This window comes from Micromys minutus (genome assembly GCF_963924665.1).
Source record: "Micromys minutus genome assembly, chromosome: 6".
NCBI lineage: Eukaryota > Metazoa > Chordata > Mammalia > Rodentia > Muridae > Micromys > Micromys minutus.
The window spans coordinates 80,346,059-80,366,354 of NC_137975.1; the positions used below are offsets into that span (position 1 = coordinate 80,346,059).

Sequence of the window (20,296 nt, forward strand, 5' to 3'; positions counted from 1 at the left end):
GGAATTTCTAGAAGACATTCTGGATTTTTACTGATTTTGCTGTAACGTGAATACAGCTAATATAAACCAGAGTCCTGTCTCAGGCTTTACCTCTCAGCGTAAGGACTATGAATTGTACTTCTGTCTTCTCAGCAAATGGTTTCTTGGATTTTACTTTCAACTTAAGTAATCAGTAAGAGGTAACTTTTTTTAAGTAAACATGCTTAATATATGTGTCTCGTGTAAAAACATACTAGTGTACTATGCTACATCTTGTATTTCTTTTAACAGCTTTCCTAATTAAAATATTTTTAATCTGAGCATAATACTTGAGCTCAAAAGCTATATCAGTCAAAAATAAATTAAGACAAAGTACATAAAAGCAAAAGTCCTAATTTCATCAATCTAGATTATTCTGGATACTATCAGCTATAAAGTTTCAAGAAAACAAAATCCGCACGTTGTGGACTGTTTTCTGCCTGGACTGTAGACTGGTGAACTCACAGAGACTAAAACGCCCGTCTCTTTATCTCTGATGGCAGATGCAAGGGATGCAGAGCAATTGAGCAGGAACAAGGTGACACACATTCTTTCTGTGCACGATACTGCCAGGCCCATGTTGGAGGTAAGAAAGAACCGTGTGTGCGCATGTGTGCATTTATACTCTGTGGAAGTGCACATGACATTAGTGAAAGCAGCCATATCCCGGCACTAGCATGTTCCTGTGGCATTGGACAGATTCCTTTTGTATTCAAGTCAAACCCACTTGAGGCCATGCCGCATCCCGACAGAGGGCATCCATGTTGTATTTCTGCATTGTTTGCTTGACTCTTTTTTCTAGATGCCCCCAAATAAACTGACATTGCATTTCCTTCTGAATTATTAAGGATATTTAAAACACAATTTATAGCCTGAAGGTAGATCATACCTATACTTCCAGCTCTCAGACCAACCTGGGCTACATAGTGAATTCCGGTCTGACTTAGGCTACAGATCGAGACCCTATGTTAATAATTAATTAGTTAATTAAAATTTAGGCTCAGGGCATCTTGGTGGTAAGGTAGTCTAGCACACATGAAGATCTAGGTTGCATCTTTAGAACTTCAGAAAAAAAATGGCTAAATAAGTAAATCCTATTACTGCTATCAAAATTATGTGTGCTTTAGTAGGACCCTAACAAATCCAAGCTGTTCATTTCCTGGCGATGTTTGCCACAAAAGTTCTATACCATTTTTTTAAGGAGTAGAGGACAGACAGCAAGCCACCTCTGACCTTCCCAGGCCTGGTCTGAATAGACAGCATCAGGGGAGAGCTGCAGTGTTTTAGATTTGGGGGGTAAACAGGGTGTGTCTGGCTGTACACTAATTCCAAAAACATCTTTAATTTTTACCCTAGTGGACGGTTTGAACTGTTGATCAGGAGCAAAACCTATTTCTGTTTCTGCTGTGACACAGCCCAGGTTAACCTCGTTTTAGAAAACAATGCCTGTGTGGTTGTGATACATGCTTTTTCTATTTTAGGGTGGGGTGTTAGGAAGGGAGGAGTACTTGTTCTCAAACAACAAATCCTGATTCAAGCTGTTTTCATTGAAAGTTATATCATGCAAGAATAGTAGTATGTGTGTATGTATATATGAAGGTATGTATGTCCGTATGCACATACTTGGCTTTGAAGCGTCCAGGTTTTAGCCAGTACAGAACAATGTAAGTGTACAGGCGAGAACGGAGGCTGAGAAGCAGTGTGTGAGCCTGCTGCAGATGGTCACCGTGGCCCAGGTCTCTCCCATGCTATCTTCCCAGTTGGAAGCTCTCACTTCCCTCTGCTGTTCCCATGGGTGTTTGCTAGGGTGCTGTGTTAGTCTCAATGGATATGACAGCTTTTCTTTCTTTCTTTCTTTCTTTTTTTTTTTTGAGTCCAACAGTTACTTTGAAAATTGTTATTCCTGTTTTAATTAACTAATTAGTTAGTACAACAATATTAATTGTTTAATCTGTTAATGACAATTTGTGTTTAAAATATAGACATTTTAAACTGCACAGTGGTTATGACTGACTTCCTCTTAAATCACAAGATGAGGCTTGAGGTTTCCTTTATTTTAATAAATTGCATAGCAGTCCTTCCCACCCTCCCCCAACTCTGTCTCCTTACTGTATTTTATCCTAATTTAATGGAACACACTGTCAATCTCTTGGCTTCCACTGCTGTACAAGGTCTTAAAGTGTTAGAGGTAGGACAACTGCAGCCATTCTGCCACACACAGCAGCTCTGGCTGCACTGAGAAGTAAAGCAGGTGGGATTGTAAGCCAGGGATAGAGAAGCTGCTGTGTGCGTGAACCCGGAGCTCAGGGCAGACTGTGGGTCTCCATTCTGAGCAGCCCATTGCATTCTGTGCATTCTGTCTGTAGGGACAAATTGCCATTACGAGGAGAAGAGGGAAATGGAGAGCAAAGTCACCATGCCCCCTTGTTACAGTTCTTATATTGTCCCCAACACCCTCCTCCTACACCTTCAGTGTACCTGCCTGTACTTTCAGAGTCCTCAGAATTGTCATAACCATTGGCTACTATCATAGCTCTGCCTATAGCCAGTACTCCTGTTTACTAAAGGCTACTCTGCAGCTTTATAGGGTAACATAGTTTAACATTGTCCATCTTACTACATTCATTTTTTTATGTCATAGATAGTTTGTAACTATGTTTCTATAAAGTTATGTAACAGCCTCTCCAGCTATGTGTGGAAAGTTTTGTAGAGTGATGTGTACAAAGTAATTAAGTTACTAGAATTCCAGATGTTCAGGGATTTTTTTTTTTTTTTTTTTTTGCTATGTTATCTCTGAAATTACAAATTCAGTTCCACCTTCCAAATTTAAATCCATGGCCTAACCAATCTGGAGAGCAGGCTGGGAGGTTATTAGGTGGAGTCTTCCACAGCTCTGTGTTCTGCTGGCCCTAACCCTTGAAGGGAATGGGGAAGGAATTTTCTGAGAACTTCAAAGCCAGACACATTTATGAAACTCCCCTAGCTAAATCTGGGCAGCCTTTCTCTGTAGTGCACTGGAGGTAAGAAGGTGGTCTCTTCCCCAAATGAAGGGATTTGGGTCCAAATAACATCCAGGCAGAATTTCTAGAAGTAAGACGGCCAGGGAGCCATATATAGGGCTCTATGGTATGAGTATTTCTAGGTCATGTCAATAAACCTCAGGGTTTTGAACCATTGAAGTTCTTGCCATCAAGGCCTTTAGGGTCCTCAGACCTGCTTTTCATGCAAGAAAGGGCAAAAGAGAGCAAGTGGTCGCATCATTGAACGTGCCTCAAGAACTGACGAGCTCTCTGAAGATGAGCTGCTGTGGCTTTGTGATGTCGTGCTTTGAGAAACGAGTTTAGAGAGTTTAGTATGTTGTGGGCTCCTGAGAAGATCCTGGTTAGGCTGAGAGGACAGACCTTTGCAAGTTGCAGTGGAGACACATGTTCAGTGTCTCTGAACAAGGATCTTGTAAGCACGCTTGCTGATGGGACACATGATCTGCTCTAGTCTTCAGGCATGCCTGAAGGGAAAGACTAGAAGCCACAGATCTCAGGCCTCCAAAGTGGCTGAGCCACTGTCTTTGGTCATTAAGTGGAACCAGGTGTTTGCGATGACACAGGGTTTGTGTGGCCTTTCATACATGGAATAAGACAGTCAGTTCAGGGGGAAAAGCATGGAGCTCCAAGTTCAGTCCTTCAGAAGAGTATCAGAGTAGACCTTTCAGAATGAAGATGCTTTGCTTGCTTATTGAAATTCAAGAACAACTCTATTAGTGTTTAAAAAAAAATCAGCCAGTACAGCAACCTTCAAATCTCAGTATAACTGCCTGGAGGAGGAGACAGTAGAGAAGGAGAAAGCCACCCGTGTGCTAGAATGGAAGTCAGACACAAGGCAGACAAGCAGCCATAGCTTTAGAGAAAGAGTAAGGAAGCCCGGTGACAAGTCAGGGAAAGCCACTTTAAACCCACAGCAGGAAGACAAGGAGCCTGACTTTTCTGAGTAATTCAGAAAATGTCCGGAGTTGTACAACTGTGGCCTTGTAAGCTACTGTGCTATGGGACTCTGGGAAGGAACAGTATCGCATTAAAGCACTGGTTCTAAAGTAAACCTGCCTTCCTAGGAGTGGCTTCATCACTAAGAATTGACCAGGACCATTTGGTCTGTTAGGTCTCTACCCAGGCCAGAGGTTCTGTTCTCTTTACCAAAGGTTTTCTTTTAATGGGTCTTCACTGCTACTCTGGGGAGGTAGAGGCAGGAGGATGGCTTGTTGACCAGCTAGTTTAGTTGAATCAATAAGCTCCAGGTTCACTAAAGCACCACACACATTTAGGGACCTCACTCATTAGGAACACCAACTCCCTCTCCCTCTGAGGTTCTAGTCCCACTGTTTCTCCCTCTCTTCCCTCTCCTCCCCTTGTGCCGTGTGTGCATGTGTATGTGTGTGTGCCTGTGTGTATGTGTGTTGTTAGGAATCTTGCTCAGCAGGTGCTCTAACGCTGAACCACACCCCCATCCCAGCCTTTTATCTGACAAATCTGAGCAGAACTGAGTTTCTACAAGTGATCTCTCCTAACTCCATCACTGTAAAAATAGAGAGTCCGAAGTCTCCATGCTGGTTTAGAGTTCAATGAGAAGCTACTAGTTCTGTCTTAGGCCAAGGATTTTTTCCCAGCATTCTCCCTGTCTCAGTCCTTTGCTGCCTCGTCTGATGCTTATGTTGACAGTGTCTACAGATGTTTCTACGTTCGAGGTGGGGTGCACATTTAGCTCGCCCTAGCAGTTGTGGGAGTGTGCCCGTTCTCAGTACCAGCACAATTTTATTTCTAAGCAGGCATTAACTATACAAACTAATGGAATTTCATTGTGATGTCTCCATGCCTGATTATAATATACTTTGACAATATTCACTACCTTCTCTTTTTTTAAAATCTATTTATTTAGCAAAATTTCTGCTTTATTTTGCTTTGTTTTTTGGTAAAAGTTGTATTCCTTTCCAGAGTGCTCATGGTATATCTTTTTCTTGAGCATCTAGTGTGTGCCAGGTCAGGGGCAGACACTAAAGATACTAAAAGTGTGCTCCCCACCCGTCTGCCTTGGCAGAGCCTTTAATGCACAGACAGCATCATATTCTGATTATTTTATAAATACATTCATTACAGACTAACAAAAGAAGAGCTGTGGTTCAAGGTAGGTGAGAAAAATCAAATAGAAACAGTAGACTGGAGACCCAAGCGTGAGCTCTCTCTTCCATCCATCCATCTGGAGCTGCTTGCACTGAGCATGCATCTGAATGGGCCGTAAGCAATGACTAGGAAATCATATATCCTGCTTACAGCATTGTGTCCAGAAGGAAGCTGGCACAGAGAACCAGAACGGAACCTCCTACGCATGGCTCTTTCGTGACATAACTGATTTTGGTGACCTCACCTGTCAGAAAATTGACCCTGGCCAGGGTTACATTCTGAGGTCTTCTCATTGCCAAGGCAAGGGTCTTTCTCCTGGACACAATCATTTAGGACTAAGCTTTGATGTCAGTCATTGAAACACATGTTATTAGTGCATTTATAGGGAGAAACCATCAATTAATTTCAAATAAACCCTCTAGACCTGTAGTTACAGTATTCATGACAACAGTTCTGCATCTGGCTGTGTGCTTGTGCTGTGGCTGGGAAGTGCTTATGCTTATTAGGAAGTGTTTCCTTACTGGGTTGCAGGTATATTAAGTGCTTATAGTCAATAGCATGCTTGCCAAAGGACTTGAGTTTGATTCTCCCAAACTGATGTTAAAACAAGCATAGTGGTTCCTGCGTGTGATCCCAGTACTAGGGAGACAGATATCCCTGGAGCACACTGGCCGGCCAGCCTAGTCTTGTTGGTAAGCTCCAGGTCAAAGAGAGACCTTGTTTCAAAAACCTGGTGGACATCACCTGAGGAACAGTACCTGAAGTTGCCCTCTGACCTTCACATACGTGCACAGACCAACATATCTACACATGCTCACATGTGAGAGAGGAGAAATGGTGATTTTTTTTTTTCCAATCAGAAACTCAATATTGCTTGTAGGTGCTGAGGAAGTAATATTGAACGAGGAAAGGTTTCTCTCTTCCCCTGAGAAAAGAAACAGAGCCCTGCCTTTCTGATGTAAAAATTTCAGAGTTTGTTTCATTTTTCGTTCTATGTATTTGACAGAGCACCTGCAGGAAACAACCACTTTTCTCTATTAATAGAAATGCTTCAAAAGTGCTCTCAGTCCATCACACATCTTCCTCACATCAAGGATTCTAATTATGCATTGATGAACTCAGTAGAGAAACAGAATCTACATACATGTATGTTATATGTTTAGTGGGTAGATTATATGAGTTGGAATTTGGTTTGAATGTTTTTGGTTTTCTATTTTGAACTCTTGTAGTATATATGGGACGGATAACAATTAGCATGTTGTCATAGGTAGGCATCTATGTATTCATTCATTATGCAATAGGTTCCACTGTGAAACCTAGGCTGCTTTGCAGTCCCTATTTCTTCGAAGTCTCCCAAGTGCTGGGATTACACGCATGTGCCACCCTGCCTTGTTTATTCTTAATGATCCTGTTTTTATTTCCTTTAACACTAAAGATATTTGAGCTATTGCTATTCAGTGTCTACTTTTGTGGTTTTGCTTTACTCTGACGTAGGCTGTTATCCATGTGTCTCTACACTGTCTACATTCACATACCCCTTGATGAGGACACACACCAGGATGCGGCGCTGCATCTGATTGGACAGTCCTGTACTTTGACCATGGGACTAGACTCAGTGGCTGATTAGAAGGTCCCCTGGAGGAACCTTGGTCCTCCTGCCCTGTGTCCCTCCGAATTTCATTTGAGCAATTTTGTTGGCTTCTGAAATATGGAGAGACCATCTCCTTCAAGCCAGAACCGGAATTAGAGGGTGTTTAAAGTTTAAGGAAGAAAATGCTTCTATTGCTCCTCTCCTTTCCCATATGGTTCAGTACACCACCACATGCATGTAGCAAATACTGGTGCAGTCCCGCCTGTCTTTCCCAGAATTCAGTCACTGCTGTGTGTTTAGCAGGGAAAGGGAGACCTTGGGCTTCTTTCATTTCGGTATTGCCTACAATGTGGTCTTCTTTAAGACATGAATTTTGTCATTTATGACAATCTCTGATTAATGTTCCAAGTCTGTTTGGTTCTTTGTTGAGGTTTTTTTTTTTTTTTTTTTTTTTTTTTTTTTTTTTTTTTGATTCTGATGGTGTATAGTTCAGTCTGGCACACAGGGATGTAGATGCTTGCCAAAGAACTATTTACGTTTTAACCCCATCCCAAAATGAGAAAGCATGTCTTTGCCACATGTGGCTCGTTGTTGTAGGAAAGCAGAGCTGAATCAAGAATGACTTCATGCCTGAGGTGGCAGAGGCTCCGTTACTGTGTTACAGCCTCCAGTGCATAGGTTGCTGCCATAGCTCCTCCTTGCCAGGAAGTGAAGGCAGACATGGAATCTAATTTTGTGGTAGTACTAAAGCCTCTATAGTGGAATTACTAACCTATAATCCCCTCAGAAGGTTCAGTGACTTTCTCATTGAGCTCTAAATGGTCCATCACCCGGCTTTGGTGGGCACCATAGAAAGGATCGCAAAGCTTCTTAACAGTCAGTCAACAGAAGCTATGTCATAGTGAGGTTACACGCGAGGTTGAAGGAGACGGGCTCTTGGATTTCTCAGAGCCTAGAATTAAGTCATAGAAAGTGAGGTTACATTCAGGGCAAAATGTCCTCTTCTGGTGTGGAAGGGGGTAGCTCCCCAGACATACACTTGGGTTTTACCTTCTCCTCTGTCTCTCTTATCTGATGCCCACTGTGCTCCCCTGTGCCTAGGACACAGAGACCTAACAGGCTGTGTGTGTGTGTGTATGTGTGTGTGTGTGTGTGTGTGTGTGTGTGTGTGTGTGTGAATGTGCAGGAAACTAGAAGTCACATTTCTTCAAGCACAAGGAGAATAGACTCCCCAAGCCGTTTTAAACACACAGTGAGTGCAGATTTGGGGTGCACCGAGGCTCACGGACACAGTGCTGGTGATGGCACAGCAGTAGAGCCAGTCTCAGTCCATGCATATGAGAAAATACTTGAAGCAACCCTCGCAGAGGGGTGTCTGTGTATTTAAAGAAAAGAGCTCAGTAAGAAACAGAAACAAATCATAGTAAATATCTATAATATGATTTCTCATATAAAATGTAAAATCATCATTATATCCCTATTACATAATCAAATGGAGTCTGAAAGGATCATACCAGACTCCCAAGAATGAAGGAGTATTGCTTCTCTATGTTCTTTTAGTCTTTAAGTCCAGTAAGAACAGCAGCTCTCAACCTTCCTAATGCTGTGACCCCTTACTACAGTTTCTTATGCTGTGGTGACTCCAAACAAAACATTACTTTTGTTTCTTCTTCATAGCTGTAATTTTGCTACTGTTATGAATCATGCTGTAAATATATTCTAGGCAGATAGTCTTAGGTGACTCCTATGGGAGGGTTGTTTGATCCCCAAAGAAGTCTTGACCCATAGGTTGAGAACCCCTACAATAAGAGCGTTTCTTTGAGTGATGGGAAAGAGAGGTTGTTGAGCCATAGTCTTAGTGACTGTACTAACAATGGGTAGATTGCATGTGCATATTTAGGGTTAGCTTGAAAAATACCCCCCGTGTGTGTGTGTGTGTTATCACTGTGTACTATGGATTCATGTGTGATATGTAGCATCAAGCATCCTTTGTGGTCTGTGGTCAGCAGACACAAGGAAAGTACACCATCCACTTCAAGTTGTCTTAATCTTCAAGGCAGAAGCTAGCCCAGGATGTGTCTGTATGATAGAGGCTTTGTTCTCAGCATCAGAACAGTCTGTTTCTACTGGATTGATGCAGTGTTTATGCCCTTCTTTCAGGACTTACCTAGTGCTGCAGCTTAAAGCACTGGGCAGTGGCTCCTGTGTAGGTGCCCATTGTCTCCTACCTGGGTGATTTTGTTTTTTACCAGCATCGCACAAGCACCAAAGTACCCACTGGTAGTGAAGCCCTGTGGAGGCAGCAACTTTGGAGGCAAGCAACTGTTTTCTCTAGGGTTGGTTTCTAATTGATGGTTGTTTCTTACAACCTTAGCTGGGTCTTGCTTCTCTAGGAAAATTTCTACATGTCATCTGAAAATCAGTGGTACCTACTCTGCTCAGGGATTGCAGTACTTCTTGTGTGTTAAAGCAAATTTGTTTGAAGCCAACCCCAGATTTAAATAGATATGACTCAAATAGAAATAATTACTATAGGGATCGAAAACTCTCCAGTAATTGCTCTTTCTTTACTCAGCTGCCTGAGTTCCTTGTGTGGGGCAGCCAAGTGCAGAAGAAGGTCTTTGCTCTTCTCTGCCTGCTGCTTCTCTGTCAGCATCCTGTCTGCAAATGGAGCACAAGCAAGACAAGGCTGCATGGGGCAGGAGAAGAAGCTTCCAGTATGAAAGGGCTCTGTTTGCCTCCTGGTAGCAAAGCCAGGCTCTCAGCAAATATCCTCTTCCTCCTCATCAGACTTCCCTGGGGTTTTCCTGCTCCCTAGCCTACCATGGATTACTGGATGATACAAAGAAAATCAAGAAGGGGTTCCACATTGATACAGGCATGTAAATCCTCACAGTGGTGCCGAGTTGCAAATACGTATCAAGTATAAGGGTTCCCAAGACACCCAAGAGGATGTGGCAGCTCGTAAGACTGTACCAAGGGGAGAGTTTTGAAGATAATGGGAGCTTGCAGGTGATGATGGTGAGGACAGTTGTGTGTGGTCCCCAGTAAAGAAGAATGCCTGCAGTGACGTGGGGGCAGTGCAGGCTGTGTCCCAGCCTGTATGAAAGGCTTAGCAGAGTAGACAGACCAGTGGCCAGGCTGAGAGTCTGGTGGGAACTAGAGACTCACCCACGGTTTGTGCATCAATCAAGTGACACAGTCAGACTGCTTTTCCAATCGTTACCAGTGCAGAAATAGAATGGAGAGAGGAGATGCGCATCTTAGAGACCTCTGGAGGCTCCTACCCTACTCCTAGAGATAAGGCTTTTACCTGGAGCACTAAGGGGTGATTTGTTTTCTAGAAATAAAAGATCAGATTGCATCAGGGACTGTCACACAAAATGATTCAGCAATGTTGAAGGAATGTGGGAAGATTCAGAAGCAGAATGAGCCAAAAGAAGGAAGAACAACAGTAGTCCTATTAGACAAACATGTGATACTTACAAAAGCAAAGAGATCAGCCTGTGCACACCTGCAAGGGAAGTGATGTAATCGTCTTTAAGGTTGAGTGTGAAGCGAGTGCATGGCTGGCTCCCTCGTGCAGACAAACAAGCTGTGCCCAGAATGCTTTCGGAATGTGCTTCTCTCCCTGAGCCCAGATCCCTGGGATGTTCTGGAGACGTTCTTGTGTGTGTGTGTGTGTGTGTAGGATGGCATTCACCCCTGGATGTGGTTGACATATCACTGTCTCCTTTCAGCTGCTACCACAACCACAGCAGATTTCAATTTCCACCTTTGATCACAGAGCAGGTGAATTGTTGGCCACCTCTTGACCCTTTGGATGGGAAAGAAAACAGTGCAGGGTGAAAGTTAGAGCAAGCCAAACTGTAGGAGGTTCACAGTGCAATTCTGGCAATACTGCGCTCGTTGTTCCCAGTATCTTAAGACTCTCTTTTCTTTCTCTTTCTCTTCCTCTTTCCCTCCTTTCCTCCCTTCAACCCCCACCCCCCAACTAAGGATTTAATCCAGGTATTTGTGCAAACTAGCACTCTCTCCCTAAATTCAATCTCCAACTTCTTTTCAAATTGTTTTGAGGCAGGGTCTTATTAAACAGTTCATGTTGCTCTTGAACTCTTTCCAGCCCAGGCAGGCCTGGAACTTGCGATCCTGCCTCGGCCTTGCAGGTAACTGGGATCACAGAACTGCACCACCAGCTTCAGCTTGGAAGATGTTATTTCTTCTCCCACATTTTCTTGTAGTCAAAATAAGATTAGCCACTAAGTTGCTGGTTCTTCTGACCATGGCCGGTGCCAGAAGGAAGGGGGCTGTAGGTGAGAACCAGCCACCTCCTTGTCATTTGGTAATTCTGGGGTGAGGCAGCTTGGATGGACAGAACCAAGCCCAGGCATTGAGACTCTGCTCTTAGGAAATTGCTAGTATGATGTGACAAATACTACCTAATTTTCTTAAGTTAGAGTTTCTTTTCTGAGAAACCAGCTTCATGATCCCAGGGAAAGGCAGTTACTAAGGATACTGAACTTCAACTGCACGTGGTATTCTGCCCTCAAAAAATAAAAAAAGTTTCCTGGCTAACCTAGTATGAGACGCTTGTCTTAAACATCTCCTGTTTTGTGTTGTTGTTCCCTTTAAACTGAGGTTTCTGATGAAAAACTGTTCTTCCTGCTTCCACGATGAGCAGTGATATCACAGGTGAGTGGCTCTTACTGGCCATTCTAAGTTCCTGGTGACCCTCTGCCTCCTCGGTGGCCACAGTGCTTTCTGCCCCAGGGTTTCCATCTGTGTCCGGTGCTAGAGAAAACAGCTGTAGAAATAAAAATAGCCCATCAGAATGTTCACATTGGAGGGGGTGTGTGCACCTGCCATGTTGTGAACCTCAGGCGGTACCATGGCAACCATTGCAGCATTTACAGTTGAGCACATTGCAGACGGATGCTGCTCCTTATAGGGAGGAGAAATGGCAGAATGCCATCCTTGCCTTACTTCTCCCTAACTGTCCAACTTCTGAACCCTTGCTACTCTGAAAGCTCTTTGCCTTGCTCGTGTATTTCAAACGCTCTTGCTAACTTTGGCCTCGGCTTTTGGGAGCCTGAACCCTACCCTCAAGGACTTAGCTAGCCCTTAAGATCAATACTCCATTCTGAGTCAGTGTTTGTCTTCTTCCCAAACATGCTGTGTGACCCAGAGAAGATCTCTCACCAATTAAAAAAAAAAAAAAAAAAAAAAAAAAAAAAAAAAAAAAAAAAAAAAAAACTAAGTCTCCAAATTAAAAAAAGAAACCTTGAACTGTTGTGAGATATATGTGTATATATGTATATCCATGCATATTCCTTAATATATGCATTGAAACCTGTTCAGTCTATATAATGTTACTTGTGTATATAAGATTTCCTGTCTGACTATTTGGCATTGGATAATCAATTAGAGGGCTTTTCCCTGGAGAAACCTATTTGTCCTGCTCTTGGCATTCATTCCTAGTTGTCTGTAGTTCTTTGTCTGGAGTTGATGTCCCCAGAGGTTTTACCCTTCCGTGTTCATGTGTCCATTGGAGTCATCTGTGTTCATGTGTTCTCTAGGCAGCCATTGTAACAGATGGCGGCCATTACAGAGCGCCACAGTCCATGAACGAGTAGAGATTAAGTGAGCATATGGTACCTAACCCTGACTGATCTATCTACAACATACGTGCAGCTAAAGCTCAGGGACCACAGTAGAGAGGGAGTGGGAGGATTTAAGAGTAGGAGAAACTGGAAGTTTCTGTGAGATTTTTGTTTCCTAGACACGTCAGAGATGTTCTAGATCCATGAAGCCTTACATGTTGGATGCCTAAACTTCTCATTCTTAATGAGCACATTCACCATATGTCCTGCCGAGACCGTTAGCAACAGCCAGTGAAAGGTGAGGCTCAAGCCTTGTACCTGCATGGAACCATGAGTCTAGGGCCAGCCCCACATGCCATGGCTGCTTAGGGCCTGTACTTTGAGGATGGACAGGCTTGAGTTGTAAAAGATGAACCTACTTTTTGAAGCATCCTTAAACAAATTTGCTGCTGATTTTCAAGGAGCAAGAGCTGAGAGACTGGGAAAACAGTGATCACTGTAAGAGTTTGGGATCAAGCAATCCAAGCTTGCAGTCTGGGAGGAACCCAGAACACAGAAGCAGGAGGCTTTGTGAGCCAAGTAGCAAGAGGCGCTGCACTGTGTTGAAATTCTGCCAAGGAAAGGCCATTGGGAGGAGCCTACAGGGAAGGAATCACAGAGACTGAGAAGCAAGAGCTCAGGGGAGGAGTCCAGGGAAGGACAAGGCCTGCAGAACTGACTTGTAGGCAGGCCTGTGGTCCTGAACAGGTCACTCAGAGTGCAGAGAGCAGACTTCAGTAGGAGGGGTGTGTGGACACACCACAGGACTTGGTGCTGGGTCTTCTTTACTTTTCGGATTCAGAGGTGCTAGTGAATATGTTTTAGGCACACACACAGTCAGATAAAATGGATAAAACGTATCATTTACAGAACAAATGATTTCCTTAATGATGTTCTCCAGTTGGTCTCTGAGCAGCACTTTGATTCACAACTGTTTCTTTGATGTGATTAGATGGCATACTCTGCGTGAAGGTACACTGCAGACTGCCTGGGTTTTGAGCACATGTTAAACTGGCCTCACACTGACCCAAATCTAGAAGAGGCAGGGTTGTGGAGCAGCCTGGATCTCCCCATTGCCTTCCTATAATCTATCCCATGTGGGCCAGAGGAAACCCCTTGTTCTGAGGCCACTTTGGTTTTTCTCTGAAACCTTGAACAAAAATAAACATCAGAATCCTCTTTAGTCACCCTGACAAGTCAGATGGATGTCAGTTTTTGACTAACCTGAAAGCAGCAGCAGGTGTAGAGGCTTCTGATTTGCATCCTGGCTCGAAAAATCAAACCCAAGGCTAAATCTTACCTCTCCACTCTGACCCTCCACTTCCCTCCCAAACCCCGCCAAGGACTGCAGAGTTCTTGGAAGCTATTTGTAGTATGTTTCCTAAATTTAGCCCGCAGGAAGAATCAGTGGCATCTAGACTTAAAGCATGCACTATGTCACTGTGATTTATTTTCAGCTATGATCTTTTTAAGTAATCCCATTGGCATTGGCATTTTTGCCAGACCAGAAATGTTAAAAGAAGTACCAAGAACCTAATAAGAATCTAGACCGTACCTAGTCTTTATTTCCTGTAACAAACTTCAGCTCCCAGTCATGTGGTACTTAGACTGTTTCTAGCTTGTTATTCTTGCAGATGTAACCTTGACTTATGCTTTCCCCTTTAATACAGCACAGTTTTTTTCAACTGTTATAGGCTGCATGTACATTCTTAGATTGAAGAAAGACATCAGTCCAAACTCATGGACCAGGCACTGAGCTTAGACCAGCCTCCAGCAGCTCTCGAATAGACACCCTTGCAAAGAGGCCCTTGTGAAGGAGACTGACATGGTCTCACTGTAATGCATATCTCAAGGACGTTTCAAGTCAATAGTTGTCTCTTGGGTCTGTGACCTCTAAGAATCTACTTTTCAAAGTTTACTTCCTTTAGGTTTATATGAAGTGCAGAAGTACTAGGGTCCACAGGGACAGAGATAAGAATGGTCATCTCTAGGGGTAATGAACAGGGAAGGAAAGGAGTTAGTGTGTAATGGCACAGAATCTGGCTATATGGCTGAAAATGGGCTTGCGCTCTGATTCTTCTGCTTCGCCCCCAAAGTACTGAGATCAAAAGTGTGGACCAGGGCACTCAGCTGACTGTGAGCTTTGTAGCAGTGCATGAAGTTATGGTCTAGGTTCTGAGCAAATGAGGCCAGTCTAAATTTTAATTTTGCTTTTAATTTTATTTTTTATTTTTGGAAGTGGAAACTTGGTAGCAGGGGATTGGTTAACTTAACTCTTGGTAGGGTTTCAGGTTTAGTCTGTTCTTGTGTCCTTTGGACCTGCACGTTTAGAACTGGAAAGACCTGCTTAGCAGGCCTCCTGGAAATCTGAATGGGCTTGTTTGTCAAAGAAAGATGTGCACCCATCCTGTCTCTGGTGCTCAGTGCTAATAGTGACATCTTTTCTGGTAGCTAAAATAACATTTCTATCGTGTGGTTCCCTTCCAGAATTTATGTTCTTCTGTTTGTTTTTAATATTTTTACAAGGATGCAGTTGAGGTTTTTTTAAGATACATGGTGTTTGTACATATTTTACCACAGGAATTGTACAGTGTGCAGTGATTGAATCAGAGCAGGATATGTAACCTCTCTCCTCTTTGCTGTTGCCCCGTGTGTCCTGGCTGTATTCTAGAATAGTTGTCTCTGACATCCTCTTTGCCATTGTTAACTTCCACATCCCTTTCTCCCTGAACCTACCCAGGTTCTAATATCTACTAGGCTACCTGTATGAGAAAAACAGCTTTAGCTCCTGTGTATAAGGAAGATTGGATGTGCAGGCTGTCAGGCCCCCAGGGTCCAGCCATGTTGCTGTAAAGAGTTCTGTTCATACATGCTTCACCGTTGCTTCTTTGTGGGAAAGAATGGTTGTGCACAGCTGGATCTTGTGCACAGCAGGCCACCTGGATTCTCAGAAGACTCTTACTATGTCTGGGGTTGGGGGTAGTTTTAGAAATTGCACTTGAAACAAGCAAGAGTTTGGCCTCTTTCCTGATTTTGTGATCAGAAGCTTGGCTCTGCTTTTCAGGTATGTGTATATTGTTTGAAGTGTAATCTTTAGTTTCAGTCCAAAGAAAGGCAAAACCCTACCTTTTAGTGGTTATTATACTTGCTGAAACAGAAAACTGAAAAAATGGTGGAACTTTTGAGAATACGACAGTTCTGGTTTGTTCAGATCAAGCCTTTGTTAAGCTTTCTGAACTTTCTTCTTCCCCAGTGATATGTAATTTCTTTCTAACTTTCTTCTTGACCCAGTGTTGGCTTTTGACGTAATTTCAAAACCTAAACTCAAGAATTTTAGCAGGAAGCTTCTCGGGGCAGCTGATCCCTTTTAACTCCTCACTTCTGTCTGTGTTTTCTAGCTTTTGGGCCATGTCAGTCCCTCACTGTGGGCACCAACTGTTTACACGTCCCCTTCAAGTCCATCAGTATTGCTGCTGTTTCCTGGTTATGTTGGCCCCTCAGGATGGCAGAGAGGACAGAAAAGTGTCCCATAGGAACTGTGACTTTTAAACCAGTGCTGGATCATTAACTGATCCAGTTTTCCCGCTTCAATGCAATATGAAACTGTTCTGCAATTGGAAAAGTTGTGACTTGATGTTTAATAACTCCATAAAAGTTAACTGGCTTCCCACCAGCCTGCTGTTCTGAGACACCATAAAAAATACTCATTTATTTTCTTTATTTTATAAGAATTTTATCTCAAAGAAGAAAATCAATTTGATTTTTACATGTTTCAAAATATAGAGAACATGAGGCAGAAAATATAATGCAAATGCTATATATACTACTGGAAGCATTATTACTATTTTTACTACCTGTAGATTTTCAGATGGTTGGGTTTCTCTAAGTTCTGTATTTTAAGCTTCTTTGTTGATGTCTTTTACACGGTGTAACTAAACACATCTCCCCTTCATCTTCACTCTGCAGAGCTCACCAGAGAACGGCCCCTGGATCGTTCACAGATAGGAAATGTCCGTTCCAGTGAGGCCAGCTTTCTGGTGGCACAGGGGTCTCAGTGCTGCTTTCTGAATTAGTAACTAACTGTTAAAGCTGTGCACATGTGCAGCATCTGACGCCTTTTTTTAGGTAGCTATAGTTCTGCCTTCGTAGCCTCAAAGATATCTGTGCTTTGATAATGACTAAGTCACGATAAATAGACGCTTTTGGGGGCAAGTAGCTAAGCCTTTTTGACAGTTTTGACTCCTTCAATGACTTGATTTGCATATTTCTTATTGTAGGTCATAGTGAAGTGGCTTATGTCTGTTTGAGTGTCACTAGAGCATATGTAGACAGCGTGCCTTTGTGTGGCCGAAAAAAACAGCTGTCTTCCTTTCCCAGTGGTACTTAGCAGCTCAGCAGTATGCATATGCACTCTAGCATGAATGCACGCGCACGCACGCGCGCACACACGCGCGCACACACACACACACACACACACACACACACACATACACACACCCTGGACCCTTCTTATGCTGTGATCTTTATGGAATTTATTAGCACCTATCTGTAGCACTTAGACTTTGAGTGAGTGCCAGCCATGGGCCAAGCATCATTCCAGGAAGTTATGTGTTCTTGTGGCTATGTAATCTTTGATGCTCCACTGTCTTGTCCTTTCTCTGTTTTGATTTAACAGCATAGGGTACCCAAGTGTAATTGAGAGACACACATTCATTTTTGCAAGTTGCAGGAATAGGAAGCCGGAGGTGCCACATGCCCTCTCCACTATGAGGGCAAGAGACCTAGAATGGTCACAGTTTACTTCCTTATCCTGAGGCTCACAGAGAGAGAGAGCATACCTCCCACCCATTTCCTATGGCTGGTAGAGACTCCTGCACACTGGGCAGGTTCTACTTAGTGGGCCCAAGCTTCTTTGCTTCTGTGCATCAGGTAGCACACACGTAAATGTGCTATTCCCATTTTCCTGCTAACAAGTGGTCAAAGCATATGCTCTTAGTAGGCGGAATGCCATGTGGCCTGACCTGTTCATTCTCTTTGCTTCTCTCTGTTGATCCGTCTTCCCGGTATATAGACTGGGCTGACTTAGGCTCTGCTAGCGGCTATCCATTAGCATGAGGGCGAGGTAGGCATTTCTGTGCTGTCCTAGAAGACTCCACCTAACCTTTCGCCCGACGGAAGTTCCCAGGCTGACATGGCAGTAGCACACTTGAGAATCCTGTCCCTCTGGATGTGTGGCCTGCCATGAGGACAGAGGAAGTCTGTGGGAGCAGGGATTTCACAAGCTTGTGAACCTGAGCAACTAACTACCAGCTCTCACTCAGGGGCCAAAGGAAAGAATGAGGCACTCCCATGCAGCTGGATGAAGCAATGGGTACGTGTGCCCGACAACATGCACCTGGATCACAGTGGAAGACATGAGGGACATGATGTTTTTTGGCAGAAGTGCGTTCTTTTCTAGTGCCTTACCCTTCAGATTATACTGTAATATGCTACCAGGTTTGGAAGAACTTTAAATGTTTAAAATAACTGGTCAGTGTTCCCAGCATAGCACAGCTCCTAGAGCCCAGGAAACAAGAAGACAGGGGTGGGGGGTGGAGAAGGGGACAATGGGACTGGCAGGTCCAAGCCATATAAGGAGAGCCCATGGCTTCCTTCCCCTTCCCTCCCCTGCTGGCAAATCTTACACTCTGGCAAAGCCCATTTGCTCTTGGGTGAGATGATCCTATTGTGATAAACAAGTAAAATTGATCTTCTCCAAGACTCGGAAGACTGTACTGAAAGAAGCAATAGCTGTAATATGTCATGATTTTCTTTCAAGTTGTAAGTAAATAACTTTTTCCAAAGCTTGAAACGGTACGTAGGAATGAGAGATTTTCCCCATGGCAGATGGGAAGGGATGAGATTGTACTATTCAGGTTGTTTTTTGCTGACAACACATCAATTTTAGCAGGAAGGGGATTACAAAGTAGTTAGGGGCTCAGAAAGCTGAAGCCCCGGAACCAGCTCACTGTTCTCATTACGCAGTGTCTAGTGTATTCTGCCTTCTGTACCAGCATGAGCTCCCACCCTCTATCCCTCCTGCGCTGGGTCACAGTTTGCCTTCTGTAAGCTTGCCGGAAATAGAAGGCCTGGTGCTGAGTCTGCACCCAAGCATCAGGGTCTGCAAGTATGATGCCTGTATCGTAGCTGCCCAGCTGTAGTGCTAATGACCCTCCAGAGTGACTAGATAGATCAGCAGCAAACATTGCAGAAAGACAGCAAGTAAACCTAAAAGCAGGTGGCTTTGTAACTTCCTTTCCCAAGGGACTTGGCTGTATCTGTGTCGTTATTGGTCATCACGCTGGTCTCTCTCACTAATGACTTCTCCTCTCTGGCTGTCCATGATGTGGTGACAAGATTCTGCGACAGTTGGCAAATCCAGAAGAAGATTTATGAGTGATTAATCTGTCCTGTACCACACTCCACTGCCAAGAGCATAGAGAGCTCTGTGCCCTGTGTTGATGGACATTGGGGATTTTAGAGCATTGTTTGTCTTTCCTGAACAGGAGTAAACCAGCTTTATTTCTTTTTATAAAGCTTACCTTGGGTAAAGATTTTTTTCCTCAAATTAGAGGAAAATAAAAAAAAAACACTTTAGTTTATCACTAAAATTTTTACTGTCGCTGTGCAAAGCGAGCAACATTGTTTCCCAGTTTCAGCAGCCTAGTAATGGAAATGTAATTCTTGTAACACTAGAATGGCATAGAAAGCAATTGAGTAGCATCTCCATTTCCAAGCCATTTTGAAGACATTGACCAACATTGTCTCCTTTTGGGGTATTCAGGACCCAGAAGAAACACTGGAAGTGTGTGAGAAAGTGCTAAGATGACAGTTGTGAGCCTTGACCCCAAAGAGCCCCTATTTCTTCACTGTTGCTGTTTGGGTTTTTCTTTTCTTTCTTTTTTTGTTTTGATCCCTCAAGTTTGATCTAAATTATATATGCTGCCTGCAAACCAAAGTGTGAAGATTGACATGCCCATGGAAAAGAATCAGTTAAAGACCTTTTCCTCAGCTCCTAGGCAACAAAAAAAATGAGTTTTTTTCTTGTTAAACTTCTCCTTTTTTATATTCTTGTTTTGGGACCTGAGTAAATGGTTCCTTTTAATACTTTACTTCCACTGTGTATGGTTTTATTTATATATATATTATTTGTCTTTCTACAGGGAGTCAAATACCTGTGTATTCCAGCAGCAGACTCACCATCTCAAAACCTGTAAGTTTTCTTTCTGAGTTTTTGGGAGAAATTAAAAACAAGTGCAATGTGTGTTACAGCAATCATTGAGCCTAATGAAAAGCAAGCACAGGGCTCTCAAGGCAAATAAAGAAGCGCCATGAGAGCCCGGGGTCTTAGTGTCCCTGTGTCCCTGCTATCCTGACGAGGGAGTGGGGTCTACAGAAATCAAAGCTAGAGAAGCCAATGTCAAACTGTGGTTAGAAGCACCTTGTGATTTCCAGTCCTGCTGTGACTCACGGAGGCTGGAATGTGCACAGGAAGGGTCTTTTAACCTAGAGAGAGGCTCAGTCTGGAAAGTGTCTTTTCTGCAAATCTGAGGACCAGAGTTCAGGACCCAAGCACCCACGTAAAGACTAGCACAGGCACATCTTCAACCCCAGTACTAGAGGCCAAGAGAGAAATCGATCCTCAGAGCACACTGCTCAGCTCTTCTAGCCAAACTAATGAGTCCCAGATTCAGGGAGAGGTCAGCAGCTTCTCATCCCCACACATATGGACTCATGTGCCTTGCAAGCTTGAGGGCCTGAGTTCAGATCTCCAGTGCCTGCAAAGTGAGAGGTGTTAGAGGGTCTCATAGGAGAGCTCTTCTGGTCTGCAAGGGGAAAAC

At 43.5% G+C, this 20,296-nt stretch overlaps 1 protein-coding gene across 3 annotated transcripts in view; it reads left to right on the plus strand.

The window, feature by feature from the left end:
• DUSP22 (dual specificity phosphatase 22) overlaps positions 1-20,296 on the plus strand; it is a 49,728-nt gene that overhangs the window by 16,722 nt on the left and 12,710 nt on the right. For 2 of the 3 annotated variants that reach the window (XM_080917741.1, XM_080917742.1), the window contains exons 3-4: positions 522-604; positions 19,619-19,668. In XM_080917741.1, coding sequence (XP_080773867.1) covers positions 522-604; positions 19,619-19,668 — 133 coding nt within the window. The remainder of the gene's footprint in view (positions 1-521; positions 605-19,618; positions 19,669-20,296) is intronic. The other variant, XM_080917743.1, reaches the window with a different exon arrangement.